Below are 14,729 nucleotides of genomic sequence, written 5' to 3'. Positions count from 1 at the left end.
GTTTTAGATTAAGTTGTCTTTTTCCCTTTCAGGATGTTTTAGATCAAGTTGTCTTTTTCCCTTGAAGGATGTTTTAGATTAAGTTGTCTTTTTCCCTTTCAGGATGTTTTAGATTAAGTTTTGTCTTTTTCCCTTTCAGGATGTTTTAGATTAAGTTGTTTTTTCTTTTTTGCATGATGTTTTAGATTAGTTGTCTTTTTTCCTTTCAGGATGTTTTAGATCAAGTTGTCTTTTTTCCCTTCAGGAATTTTTAGGATAAGTTGTCTTTTTTTCCCTTTCAGTGTTTTAGATCAAGTTGTCTTTTTCCCTTTCGGTGTTTTTAGGATTAAGTTGTCTTTTTTTTCCCTTTTTTCAGGATGGTTTTAGATCAAGTTGTCTTTTTTCCCTTTCAGGATGTTTTAGATTCAAGTTGTCTTTTTTCCTTTCAGGATGTTTTAGCCTTAAGTTGTCTTTTTCCCTTTCAGGATGTTTTAGATCACGTTGTCTTTTTTCTTTCTTTTCCAGGTGTTTTAGATTAAGTTGTTTCTTTTTCCCTTGCAGGATGTTTTAGATGAAGTTGTCTTTTTTTCCCTTTCAGGATGTTTTAGATTAAGTTTGTCTTTTTCCCTTTCAGGATGTTTTAGATTAAGTTGTCGTTTTCCCTTTCTTTCAGGAGGTTTTAGATTAAGTTGTCTTTTTCCTTCAGGATGTTTTAGATCAAGTGTATTTTTTCCTTTCAGATGTTTTAGATTAAGTGTCTTTTTCCCTGTCAGGATGTTTTAGATTAAGTTGTATTTTTTCCTTGCAGGATGTTTAGATTAAGTGTCTTTTTTCCTTGCAGGATGTTTTAGATTTAAGTTGTCTTTTTCCTTTCAGGCTGTTTTAGACTCAAGTTGTCTTTTTCCCTTGAAGGTGTTTTAGATCAAGTTGTCTTTTTCCCTTGAAGGATGTTTTAGATCAAGTTGTCTTTTTCCCTTGAAGGATGTTTTAGATCAAGTTGTCTTTTTCCCTTGAAGGATGTTTTAGATCAAGTTGTCTTTTTTCCTTTCAGGATGTTTTAGATTAAGTTGTCTTTTTCCCTTTCAGGATGTTTTAGATTAAGTTGTCTTTTTCCCTTTCAGGATGTTTTAGATTAAGTTGTCTTTTTCCCTTTCAGGATGTTTTAGATTAAGTTGTCTTTTTCCCTTGAAGGATGTTTTAGATTAAGTTGTCTTTTTCCCTTTCAGGATGTTTTAGATCAAGTTGTCTTTTTCCCTTTCAGGATGTTTTAGATCAAGTTGTCTTTTTCCCTTTCAGGATGTTTTAGATCAAGTTGTCTTTTTCCCTTTAAGGATGTTTTAGATCAAGTTTGTCTTTTTTCCCTTGAAGGATATTTTAGATCAAGTTGTCTTTTCCCTTTCAGGATGTTTTAGATCAAGTTGTCTTTTTTCCTTTCAGGATGTTTTAGATTAAATTGTCTTTTTTCCTTTCAGGATGTTTTAGATTAAATTGTCTTTTTCCCTTTCAGGATGTTTTAGATCAAGTTGTCTTTTTCCCTTTCAGGATGTTTTAGATTAAGTTGTCTTTTTTCCTTTCAGGATGTTTTAGATTAAGTTGTCTTTTTTCCTTTCAGGATGTTTTAGATTAAGTTGTCTTTTTTCCTTGCAGGATGTTTTAGATTAAGTTGTCTTTTTTCCTTGCAGGATGTTTTAGATTAAGTTGTCTTTTTCCTTTCAGGATGTTTTAGATTAAGTTGTCTTTTTTCCTTTCAGGATGTTTTAGATCAAGTTGTCTTTTTTCCTTTCAGGATGTTTTAGATTAAATTGTCTTTTTTCCTTTCAGGATGTTTTAGATTAAGTTGTCTTTTTTCCTTTCAGGATGTTTTAGATTAAGTTGTCTTTTTCCCTTTCAGGATGTTTTAGATCAAGTTGTCTTTTTTCCTTGCAGGATGTTTTAGATTAAGTTGTCTATACGGTTATTTTCTAGTATGTTATATGGTTGTGTGGTACTAAAAAAATGTATTCTATTTGAATATTTTTTTTTTTTTTTTGAGGGGGAGGAAGGTCTCAAATTAACGTAATTTATTGATTGTTTATTCTCTTAAATCAGCCTTGCATTCCTTAGTTTTAAGTGTTTTTTTTCTCTTATATTCAGTTCAGCAGCTGTATTTTTCTACGTTAACGTAACGTTCAGTTGTTTTGCTCAGTGATTCCTCCTCTTGTTGTGAATTACCTAAATATCGTGTTAACGATTGTTTTTATTTTGTTTTCGAGTTGGAATGGAACTGTGGTGCGGTGAGGGGAGGCCGGCTTAAAATAGTTCGGGCCTGTATAAGCTTTTGGACGCACGCTCTTTTCTCAGCAGCCTTCTGGAGATTTATCTTAAGCCCTTTTAGAGGAGATTACTGCGACGGACCTTCCCTTGGAAGTGGTTTTGCGTAGATGTGCTGAGCCATCTACGGCATATGTGCATTTTGGAGTTAGATCACGGCTGTGATATCGCAGGTTATCGTCACTTGCGACTCCTGTACTCCTGTTTCCCGCCTGAGGATTTGGCGGAAGACGTGGTCGTCGCTGTCCCGCCACGTAGGAGGCGTTACGCCAACCACTGTCCTGTTTTGCCCGTCTTCAGCTGCTGGTCCAGGAGAGCTAAAGGCTCCTGAGGAGGCACGTAGTAGGGAGGCAATTGCCATGTGAGAGGAGATTATCCTGTGTTATCCCTCGGGATAGAACTCGACCCCTGTATCTCTGGACAATTTGTGAGCTCCCCTGTCTAGCTGTTGGAAAGTTAAAGTGACCTCCATGAACTCCTGTGCACGTCGTTTACGTGAGGATTTGTAATATTTAAGAATTGCTCATTTAAATTTATTTATATATGTATATACATGTTGTACTGAGTCAGGGGTATTTGGTATTTATTGCCCCTCTGAATTTTTGTTTGAATTAGTTTTGAGTTAGTACTATCACGTTTAGGTAGGAGGTTTAAGGCTTTCCGTACTTTATTTTCTCTGGACTTTCTTCCTTCTTTCTTATAGTTATAGGATGGTGGTTTTATTATTGGGCCTGTGTTATGATTATTTGAGCCATTGGTATATTATGTCCTTTCTTTGCTTTGTTAGGGTCAGCTTTTAGTGTTAGGAATCCTTTTGAGCCCGTTATTTACTATTCGTATTTTGCATATTAATTAAGTTTACTCACAAGGCTGAGTATTAAGTGTACTTTATTATTAAATATTGTTAATTTTACTCTGGTGTTTGTGTCCACATTCCTTCTACTCTGTCTACTTTCTTACCGCCTACGATCCCTGTGGTTATTAAAGTTTAAAGAATCTGCATTACGGCCAAAGGGGTCGTAACAGCCGGTCTTCTAGATTATTCCCATAGAATGACCAGAGTACGGAAGACATCTGCAAGAATAGGTCTAGATATCCGACTATTTGTCCGCTTTGACCGAGATCTTCTATTAGAAGAGTCTTCATCAAGGGACATAGCATACTCAAAGGAAAAGTTCCTTCTTTCTGCAGAGCCAATCTTCTAGATTATTCCCACAGAATGACCAGAAGGAACATAGATATCCAACTATTTGCCCGCTTTGACAGAGATCTTCTATTAGAAGATTCTTCATCAAGGGGCAGAGCATACTCGAAGGAAGAGTTCCTTCTTTCTGCAGAGTTGGTCATCTAGATTATTCACATGGAATGACCAAAAGTAAGACATCTGCAAGAATAGGTCTAGATATCCGACTATTTGTCCGCTTTGACAGATCTTCTATTAGAAGAGTCTTAATCAAGGGACATAGCATACTCGAAGGCAGAGTTCCTTCTTTCTGCAGAGCCGGTCTTCTAGATTATTCCCACAGAATGACCAGAAGTAAGACATCTGCAAGAATAGGTCTAGATATCCGACTATTTGCCTGCTTTGACCGAGATCTTCTATTAGAAGAGTCTTCATCAAGGGACAAAGCATACTCGAAGGAAGAGTTCCTTCTTTCTGCAGAGCCGGTCTTCTAGATTATTCCCACAGAATGACCAGAAGGAAGACATCTGCAAGGATAAGTGTAGATATCCGACTATTTGCCTGCTTTGACCGAGATCTTCTATTAGAAGAGTCTTCATCAAGGGACATAGCATACTCGAAGGAAGAGTTCCTTCTTTCTGCAGAGCGGTCTTCTAGATTAATCCCACCAGATAATGACCAGAAGTAAGACATCTGCAAGAATAGGTGTAGATATCCGACTATTTGCCCGCTTTGACAGAGATCTTCTATTAGAAGAGTCTTCATCAAGGGACATAGCATACTCGAAGGAAGAGATCCTTCTTTCTGCAGAGCCAGTCTTCTAGATTATTCTATTAGAATGACCAGAAGGAAGACATCTGCAAGAATAGGACTGGATATCGGACTATTTGCCCGCTTTGACCGAGATCTTCTATTAGAAGAGTCTTCATCAAGGGACATAGCATACTTGAAGGAAGAGCTCCTTCTTTCTGCAGAGCTGGTCTTCTAGATTATTCCCCCAGAATGACCAGAAGTAGGACATCTGCAAGAATAGGTCTAGATATGCGACTATTTGCCCACTTTGACAGAGATCTATTAGAAGAGTCTTCATCAAGGGACATAGCATACTCGAAGGAAGAGTTACTTCATTCTGCAAAGCCGGTCTTCTAGATTATTCCCACAGAATGACCAGAAGGAAGACATCTGCATGAATAGGACTGGATATCGGACTATTTGCCCGCTTTGACAGAGATCTTCTATTAGAAGAGTCTTCATCAAGGGACATAGCATACTCGAAGGAAGAGCTCCTTCTTTCTGCAGAGCCGGTCTTCTAGATTATTCCGTCAGAATGACCAGAAGTAATACATCTGCAAGAATAGATCTAGATATCCGACTATTTGCCCGCTTTGACCGAGATCTTCTATTAAAAGAGTCTTCATCAAGGGACATAGCATACTCGAAGGAAGATTTCCTTCTTTCTGCAGAGCCGGTCTTCTAGATTATTCCCAAAGAATGACCAGAAGGAAGACATCTGCTAGAATAGGTCTAGATATCCGACTATTTGCCCACTTTGACAGAGATCTATTAGAAGAGTCTTCATCAAGGGACATAGCATACTCGAAGGAAGAGTTACTTCATTCTGCAAAGCCGGTCTTCTAGATTATTCCCACAGAATGACCAGAAGGAAGACATCTGCCATGAAAGGATGGATATCGGACTATTTGCCCGCTTTGACAGAGATCTTCTATTAGAAGAGTCTTCATCAAGGGACATAGCATACTCGAAGGAAGAGCTCCTTCTTTCTGCAGAGCCGGTCTTCTAGATTATTCCCACAGAATGACCAGAAGTAAGACATCTGCAAGAATAGGACTAGATATCCGACTATTTGTCCGCTTTGACAGAGATCTTCTATTAGAAGAGTCTTCATCAAGGGACATAGCATACTCGAAGGAAGAGTTCATTCTTTCTGTAGAGCCGGTCTTCTAGATTATTCCCAAAGAATGACCAGAAGGAAGACATCTGCTAGAATAGGTCTAGATATCCGACTATTTGCCCGCTTTGACAGAGATCTTCTATTAGAAGTGTCTTCATCAAGGGACATAGCATACTCGAAGGAAGAGTTCCTTCTTTTTGCAGAGCCAGTCTTCTAAATTATTCACACAGAATGACCAGAAGGAAGACATCTGCAAAAATAGGACTAGATATCCGACTATTTGCCCGCTTTGACAGAGATCTTCTATTAGAAGAGTCTTCATCAAGGGACATAGCATACTCGAAGGAAGAGTTCCTTCTTTCTGCATAGCCGGTCTTCGATTATTCCCATGCTGACCAGGGGGGGGGGGGGGGGGGGGGGGGGGGGGAAGAAGTAAGACATCGCAAGAATAGGTGTAGATATCCGACTATTTGCCCGCTTTGACAGAGATCTTCTATTAGAAGAGTCTTCATCAAGGGACATAGCATACTCGAAGGAAGAGTTTCTTCTTTTCTGCAGAGACGGTCTTCCAGATTATTCCACAGAAATGACCAGAAGGAAGACATCTGCAAGAATAGGTCTAGATATCCGACTATTTGCCCGCTTTGACAGAGATCTTCTATTAGAAGAGTCTTCATCAAGGGACATAGCATACTCGAAGGAAGAGTTCCTTCTTTCTGCAGAGCTGGTCTTCTAGATTATTCCCACAGACTGACCAGAAGGAAGACATCTGCAAGAATATGTCTAGATATCCGACTATTTGTCCGCTTTGACCGAGATCTCTATTAGAAGAGTCTTCATCAAGGGGACATAGCATACTCGAAGGAAGCATTTCTTCTTTCTTTTGCATAGCCGGTCTTCTAGATTATTTCCACTGATGACCAGAAGTAAGACATCTGCAGAATAGGTTCTAGATATCCGACTATTTTTTGGCCCCGCTTTGACAGAGATCTCTATAGAAGAACTTCATCAAGGGACATAGCATACTTGAAGGAGAGTCCCTTCTTTCTGCATAGCCGGTCTTCTAGATTATTCCCACTGATGACCAGAAGTAAGTACATCTGCAAGAAAGTAGGTCTAGATATCCGATATTTGCGCGCTTGACAGAGATCTTCTATTAGAAGAGTCTTCATCACGGGACATAGCATACTCGAGAAGAGTTCCTTCTTTCTGCAGAGCCGTCCTTTCTAGATTATTCCCACAGAATGACCAGAACGAAGACATCTGCAAGAATAGGTCTAGATATTCGACGATTTGCCCGCTTTGACAGAGATCTTCTATTAGAAGAGTATTCATCAAGGGACATAGCATACTCGAAGGAAGAGTTCCTTCTTTCTGCAGAGCCGGTCTTCTAGATTATTCCCACAATGACCAGAACGAAGAAACATCTGCAAGATAGGACTAGATATCCGACTATTGCCCAACTTTGACAGAGATCTTTCTATTAGAAGAGTCTTCATCAAGGGACATTAGCATACTCGAAGAAAGAGTTCCTTCTTCTGCAGAGCCCGGTCTTCTAGTTATTCCCACAGAATGACCAGAACGAAGACATCTGCAAGAATAGGTTAGATATCCGATATTTGCCCACTTCTGACCGAGATCTCTATTGAAGAGTCTTCAATCAAGGGACATAGCATACTCGAAAGGAAGAGATCCTTATTTCTTCGGAGCCGGTCTTCTAGATTATTCCCACTGATGACCAGAAGTAAGACATCTGCAAGAATAGGTCTAGTATCCGACTATTTGCCCGCTTTTTGACAGAGATCTTCTATTAGAAGAGTCTTCATCAAGGGGACATAGCATACTCGAAGGAAGAGTTCCTTCTTTCTGCAGAGCTGGTCTTCTAGATTATTCCCACAGAATGACCCAGAAAGGAAGACATCTGCAAGAATATGTCTAGATATCCGACATTGTCCGCTTTGACAGAGATCTTCTATTAGAAGAGTCTTCATCAAGGGAACATTAGCATACTCGAAGGAAGAGTTCCTTCTTTCTGCATAGCCGGTCTTCTAGATTATTCCCACTGATGACCAGAAGGAAGACATCTGCAAGAATAGGTGTAGATATCCGACTATTTGCCCGCTTTGACAGAGATCTTCTATTAGAAGAATCTCATCAGGGAAATAGCATACTCGAAGGAAGAGTTTCCCTTCTTTCTGCAGAGCTGGTCTTCTAGATTATTCCCACAGAATGACCAGAAACGAAAGACATCTGCAAGAATAGGTCTGGCTATCCGACTATTTGCCCCGCTTTTGACAGAGATCTTCTATTAGAAGAGTTCTTCATCAAGGGACTAGCATACTTAAAGGAAGAGTTCCTTCTTTCTGCAGAGCCGGTCTTCTAGATTATCCCACAGGAATGACCAGAACGAAGACATCTTGCAAGAATAGGGTCTAGATATCCGACTATTTGCCCCGCTTTGACAGAGAATCTTCTATTAGAAGAGTCTTCATCAAGGGACATAGCATACTCGAAGGAGAGTTTTTCCTTCTTCTGCAAGAGCTGGGTCTTCTAGATATTCCCACAGAATGACCAGAAGGGAAGACATTTGCAAGAATATGTCTAGATATCGACTATTGTCCGCTTTGACAGAGATCTTCTATTAGAAGAGTCTTCATCAAGGGACATAGCATCTCGAAGGAAGAGTTCCTTCTTTTCTGCATAGCCCAGTCTTTTAGATTATTCCACTGATGACAGAAAGGACATCTGCAAGAATAGGTCTAGATATCCGGGACTATTTGCCCGCTTTGACAGAGATCTTCTATTCGAGAGTCTTCATCAAGGGGACATAGCATACTCGAAGGAAGAGTTTCCTTCTTTCTGCAGAGCCGGTTCGTTTCTAGATTATTCCACAGAATGACCAGAACGAAGACATCTGCAAGAATAGGTGTAGATATCCGACTATTTGTCCGCTTGACAGAGATCTTCTTTATTAGAAGAGTCTTCATCAAGGGAAATTAGCATACCTCGAAGGCATAGTTCCTTCTTTCTGCAGAGCTGGTCTTCTAGATTATTCCCACAGAATGACCAGAAGGAAGACATCTGCAAGAATATGTCTAGATATCCGACTATTTGTCCGCTTTGACAGAGATCTTCTATTAGAAGAGTCTTCATCAAGGGACATAGCATACTCGAAGGAAGAGTTCCTTCTTTCTGCATAGCCGGTCTTCTAGATTATTCCCACTGATGACCAGAAGAAAGGAACATCTGCACGAATAGGTCTAGATATCCGACTATTGCCCGCTTTGACAGAGATCTTCTATTAGAAAAGAAATCTTCATCAAGGGACATAGCATACTCGAAGGAAGAGTTCCTTCTTTCTGCAGAGCCCGCGGTCTTCTAGATTTATTCCCACAGAATGACCAGAAGGAAGACATCTGCAAGAATAGGTCTAGATATCCGACTATTGCCGCTTTGACAGAGATCTTCTATTAGAAGAGTCTTCATCAAGGGACATAGCATACTCGAAGGAAGAGTTCCTTCTTTCTGCAGAGCTGGTCTTCTAGATTATTCCCACAGACTGACCAGAAGGAAGACATCTGCAAGAATATGTCTAGATATCCGACTATTTTTTGCCCGCTTTGCCGAGATCTTATATTAGAAGTCTTCATCAAGGGACATAGCATACTTGAAGGAAGAGCTCCTTCTTTACTGCAGAGCTGGTCTTCTAGATTATTCCCCCAGAATGACCAGAAGTAGGACATCTGCAAGAATAGGTCTAGATATGCGACTATTTGCCCACTTTGACAGAGATCTATTAGAAGAGTCTTCATCAAGGGACATAGCATACTCGAAGGAAGAGTTACTTCATTCTGCAAAGCCGGTCTTCTAGATTATTCCCACAGAATGACCAGAAGGAAGACATCTGCATGAATAGGACTGGATATCGGACTATTTGCCCGCTTTGACAGAGATCTTCTATTAGAAGAGTCTTCATCAAGGGACATAGCATACTCGAAGGAAGAGCTCCTTCTTTCTGCAGAGCCGGTCTTCTAGATTATTCCGTCAGAATGACCAGAAGTAATACATCTGCAAGAATAGATCTAGATATCCGACTATTTGCCCGCTTTGACCGAGATCTTCTATTAAAAGAGTCTTCATCAAGGGACATAGCATACTCGAAGGAAGATTTCCTTCTTTCTGCAGAGCCGGTCTTCTAGATTATTCCCAAAGAATGACCAGAAGGAAGACATCTGCTAGAATAGGTCTAGATATCCGACTATTTGCCCACTTTGACAGAGATCTATTAGAAGAGTCTTCATCAAGGGACATAGCATACTCGAAGGAAGAGTTACTTCATTCTGCAAAGCCGGTCTTCTAGATTATTCCCACAGAATGACCAGAAGGAAGACATCTGCATGAATAGGACTGGATATCGGACTATTTGCCCGCTTTGACAGAGATCTTCTATTAGAAGAGTCTTCATCAAGGGACATAGCATACTCGAAGGAAGAGCTCCTTCTTTCTGCAGAGCCGGTCTTCTAGATTATTCCCACAGAATGACCAGAAGTAAGACATCTGCAAGAATAGGACTAGATATCCGACTATTTGCCCGCTTTGACAGAGATCTTCTATTAGAAGAGTTCATCAAGGGGACATAGCATATTCGAAGAAGAGTTCATTCTTTCTGTAGAGCCGGTCTTCTAGATTATTTCCCAAGAATGACCAGAAGGGGGAAGGACATCTGCTAGAATAGGTCTTAGATATCCGACTATTTGCCCGCTTTGACAGAGATCTTCTATTAGAGTGTCTTCATCAGGGACATAGCCTACTCGAAGGAAGAGTTCCTCTTTTTGCAGAGCCAGTCTTCTAAATTATTCACACAGAATGACCAGAAGGAAGACATCTGCAAAAATAGGACTAGATATCCGACTATTTGCCCGCTTTGACAGAGATCTTCTATTAGAAGAGTCTTCATCAAGGGACATAGCATACTCGAAGGAAGAGTTCCTTCTTTCTGCATAGCCGGTCTTCATGATTATTCCCACTGATGACCAGAAGTAAGACATCTGCAAGAATAGGTCTAGATATCCGACTATTTGCCCGCTTTGACAGAGATCTTCTATTAGAAGTCTTCATCAAGGACATAGCATACTCGAAGGAAGAGTTCCTTCTTTCTGCAAGATCCGGTCTTCCAGATTATTCCCACAGAATGACAGAAGGAAGACATACTGCAAAGAATAGGTCTAGATATCCACTATTTGCCCGCTTTGACAGAGATCTTCTATTAGAAGAGTCTTCATCAAGGGACATAGCATACTCGAAGGAAGAGTTCCTTCTTTCTGCAGAGCTGGTCTTCTAGATTATTCCCACAGACTGACCAGAAGGAAGACATCTGCAAGAATATGTCTAGATATCCGACTATTTGTCCGCTTTGACAGAGATCTTCTATTAGAAGAGTCTTCATCAAGGGACATAGCATACTCGAAGGAAGAGTTCCTTCTTTCTGCATAGCCGGTCTTCTAGATTATTCCACTGATGACCAGAAGTAAGACTCTGCAAGAATAGGTCTAGATATCGACTATTGCCCGCTTTGACAGAGATCTGCTATTAGAAGAATCTTCATCAAGGGACATAGCATACTCGAAGGAAGAGTTCCTTCTTTCTGCATAGCCGGTCTTCTAGATTATTCCCACTGATGACCAGAAGTAAGACATCTGCAAGAATAGGTCTAGATATCCGACTATTTGCCCGCTTTGACAGAGATCTTCTATTAGAAGAGTCTTCATCAAGGGACATAGCATACTCGAAGGAAGAGTTCCTTCTTTCTGCAGAGCCGGTCTTCTAGATTATTCCCACAGAATGACCAGAACGAAGACATCTGCAAGAATAGGTCTAGATATTCGACTATTTGCCCGCTTTGACAGAGATCTTCTATTAGAAGAGTATTCATCAAGGACATAGCATACTCGAAAGGAAGAGTTCCTTCTTTCTGCAGAGCCGGTCTTTCTAGATTATTCCCACAGAAAATGGACCAGAACGAAGGACACTGCAAGAATAGGACTAGATATCCGACTATTTGCCCACTTTGACAGAGATCTTCTATTAGAAGAGTCTTCATCAAGGGACATAGCATACTCGAAGAAAGAGTTCCTTCTTTCTGCAGAGCCGGTCTTCTAGATTATTCCCACAGAATGACCAGAACGAAGACATCTGCAAGAATAGGTCTAGATATCCGATTATTTGCCCACTTTGACCGAGATCTTCTATTAGAAGAGTCTTCATCAAGGGACATAGCATACTCGAAGGAAGAGATCCTTATTTCTTCGGAGCCGGTCTTCTAGATTATTCCCACTGATGACCAGAAGTAAGACATCTGCAAGAATAGGTCTAGATATCCGACTATTTGCCCGCTTTGACAGAGATCTTCTATTAGAAGAGTCTTCATCAAGGGACATAGCATACTCGAAGGAAGAGTTCCTTCTTTCTGCAGAGCTGGTCTTCTAGATTATTCCCACAGAATGACCAGAAGGAAGACATCTGCAAGAATATGTAGATATCCGACTATTGTCCGCTTTGACAGAGATCTTCTATTAGAAAGAGTCTTCATCAAGGGGGACTAGCATACTCGAAGGAAGAGTTCCTTCTTTCTGCATAGCCGGTCTTCTAGATTATTCCCTGATGACCAGAAGGAAGGACATCTGCAAGAATAGGTGTAGCTATCCGACTATTTGCCCGCTTTGACAGAGATCTTTTTCTATTAGAAGAATCTCATCAAGGGAAATAGCATACTCGAAGGAAGAGTTCCCTTCTTTTCTGCAGAGCTGGTCTTCTAGATTATTCCACAGAAATGACCAGAACGAAGACATCTGCAAGAATAGGTCTGGATATCCGACTATTTGGCCCGCTTTGACAGAGATCTTCTATTAGAAGAGTCTCATCAAGGGACCAAATAGCATACTTAAAGGAAAGAGTTCCCTTCTTTCTGCAGAGCCGGTCTTCTAGATTATTCCCACAGAATGACCAGAACGAAGACATCTGCAAGAATAGGTCTAGATATCCGACTATTTGCCCGCTTTGACAGAGATCTTCTATTAGAAGAGTCTTCATCAAGGGACATAGCATACTCGAAGGAAGAGTTCCTTCTTTCTGCAGAGCTGGTCTTCTAGATTATTCCCACAGAATGACCAGAAGGAAGACAATTTGCAAGAAATATGTCTAGATATCCGACTATTTGTCCGCTTTGACAGAGATCTTCTATTAGAAGAGTCTTCATCAAGGGACATAGCATACTCGAAGGAAGAGTTCCTTCTTTCTGCATAGCCGGTCTTCCTAGATTAATCCCACTGATGACCAGAAGGAAGACATCTGCAAAGAATAGGGTCTAGATATCCGACTATTTGCCCGCTTTGACGAGATCATCTCTTAGAAAGGGTGTCTTCATTCAAGGACATAGCATACTCGAAGGAAGAGTTCCTTCTTTCTGCAGAGCCGGTCTTCTAGATTATTCCCACAGAATGACCAGAAGGAAGACATCTGCAAGAATAGGTCTAGATATCCGACTATTTGTCCGCTTTGACAGAGATCTTCTATTAGAAGAGTCTTCATCAAGGGACATAGCATACTCAAAGGAAGAGTTCCTTCTTTCTGCAGAGCCGGTGTTCTAGATTATTCCCACAGAATTATCTTCTGGTATGCCTCTGGTATCCCTCTGTATGTCTTCTGGTATCCCTCTGGATGCCTTCTGGTATCCTTCTGGATGCCTTCTGGTATCCCTCTGGATGCCTTTCCCCTCACTCCCTCAGCTTTTATTTGCTCATCCCTCTCCAGGTCTTCCCACACGATCCTGGACTCTGATTCCTTCCATGTCCTGTTTCCTTCATTCTCCTTGTGCCTGTCCTCCCCCGCTAATGAAGGTTGGCGAGTACGAGATTGAAATCCCCCTCTTCTAATTTCTTCCTGACTTTCTCTCGCCAAGCCAACAGCAGATCTATCACATGCTTGTATCTTTCTATCAACATCCTTTGATGACGACACATCAAAAATAGTTGTTCCTCTTGGTGGGCCAATTCGTCCTTTTGACGAATGATGCGTTGCAGGCGACCCTCCAGGGCATCCACCAGCCCCAAGTTCTCAGGGTTTTTTTCGATTTCCCTCTTGAGTTCTTCGTTCTTCGCCTTCAGCTCTTCTTCCAAGAGGTGTAGCTGGCGGTTCTTCTGCTCTAGTTCACACATCCTCGAGTGTCCTTCCCTCTGCATCTTCTCGTTTTCCCTCTGCAGTTCCTCGACCTGCTCTTCCAGCTTTGCCTTCTGTCTCGCGCATTCGAAGAATTCGTCTCCCTTCTCGTCACATATTTTCGATTTCTTCTTATTTATTAAATTCATCTCTTGAAGTTTACGTTTCAAGACGTCAATTTCCTCGTCCTGTTGAGTAACGATGCAGTTCGCCCTGTTCAGCTGCTTCTCAAGGTCCCCCGCCGCTGCATTGACTATTCGAACGTTTTCTTTCATCTCAGCAACTTGATCCTGTAGTACCATGTTCTCTAGTTTTGTGGCGCCCAGCTGATCTCGGAGACGTTGGTATCTGACTTTTCGGTTGCTGAGTTGGTCCTTCAGGTACAGATGCTCCTTGTCTTGCCTGTCCAGCTCCTGACGCAGCGCCTGAGTCTCAGGCATGTCCTCGTAGTAGTTTAGATGGCGCTTCGTCGTCGTCGTCCTGTTCTTCTTCTTTTTATTTTGCACCTTTTTCCCTTCTCCTATCTGGGCGATGAATTCTAACGCCGAGCTCCTTTCTTTTAGCTTCCTACGTTTGGCTTTGCATCTCCAGGCCAGGGGTCTCTTCCTTTTCTTCCCCTTCCTCGTCCTTCCAGACATACTAGCTTCGTCTTCGGCTTCTTCCTCCGTCCTGCCTTCTTCTAACCTGGCGAATTCTTCCGTGCCCCGTTCGCTCAGTGAAGCCCCCGTCCGAGGAATTGGCATTCCCGTGCCGGGGAACCAGGGCGAATTCTAGTGAACAGTAGTACCGTATCACTATAATAAGGGTACATCAATTCACTAAAAACCTCCTCCCCTTCCTCGTCTTCTTCTTCTTCCGAGCATTCTTGCCGTTTGGCTTCAGTTGTCCGCCCTGGCTTTTCTTCCACTTTATTCAGAAGACTCTCGAGCAGTTGTTCCATCTTCTCTCTCTTCTCCAGTTCTTCGTTCATCCGTCTCTGTAGCGCTGATTGTCCCTCTTTTAACACTTCTATTGCTTTCCTAACGTCGTCGTCTTCTGCTCTCTCTTCTCTTGTTTTGAGTCCCTCTTTCATCTCCTCAGCTTTCGTCTCGCGTTTTCATCACCATTTTCTTCTTGTTTAGAAACGCGGGA

General features: G+C 41.4%; 2 protein-coding genes across 2 annotated transcripts in view; both read right to left on the bottom strand.

Annotated features, from left to right (window-relative positions):
• Nucleotides 1-13,270: 13,270 nt before the first annotated feature.
• LOC135222508 (golgin subfamily A member 6-like protein 7) lies at nt 13,271-14,341 on the bottom strand. The gene has a single exon (XM_064260593.1). The coding sequence runs from the start codon at nt 14,339-14,341 to the stop codon at nt 13,271-13,273; it is 1,071 nt and encodes a 356-aa protein (XP_064116663.1).
• Nucleotides 14,342-14,666: 325 nt separating this feature from the next.
• Nucleotides 14,667-14,729, bottom strand: part of LOC135222507 (coiled-coil domain-containing protein 102A-like) — a 972-nt gene continuing 909 nt past the window's right edge. The window contains exon 1 of the mRNA XM_064260592.1: nt 14,667-14,729. This exon is cut by the window's right edge and continues 909 nt beyond it. Coding sequence (XP_064116662.1) covers nt 14,667-14,729 — 63 coding nt within the window.

The sequence above is a fragment of the Macrobrachium nipponense genome, chromosome 3 (assembly GCF_015104395.2).
Source record: "Macrobrachium nipponense isolate FS-2020 chromosome 3, ASM1510439v2, whole genome shotgun sequence".
Classification (NCBI taxonomy): domain Eukaryota; kingdom Metazoa; phylum Arthropoda; class Malacostraca; order Decapoda; family Palaemonidae; genus Macrobrachium; species Macrobrachium nipponense.
The sequence above is the reverse complement of the archived record's forward strand: the minus strand, read 5'-3'. Positions and strand labels throughout refer to the sequence as shown.

What these genes read in the sequence shown, in the direction of transcription:
- LOC135222508 (XM_064260593.1), bottom strand. Translation starts at nt 14,341, where the DNA reads ATGCCAATTCCTCGGACGGGGGCTTCACTGAGCGAACGGGGCACGGAA.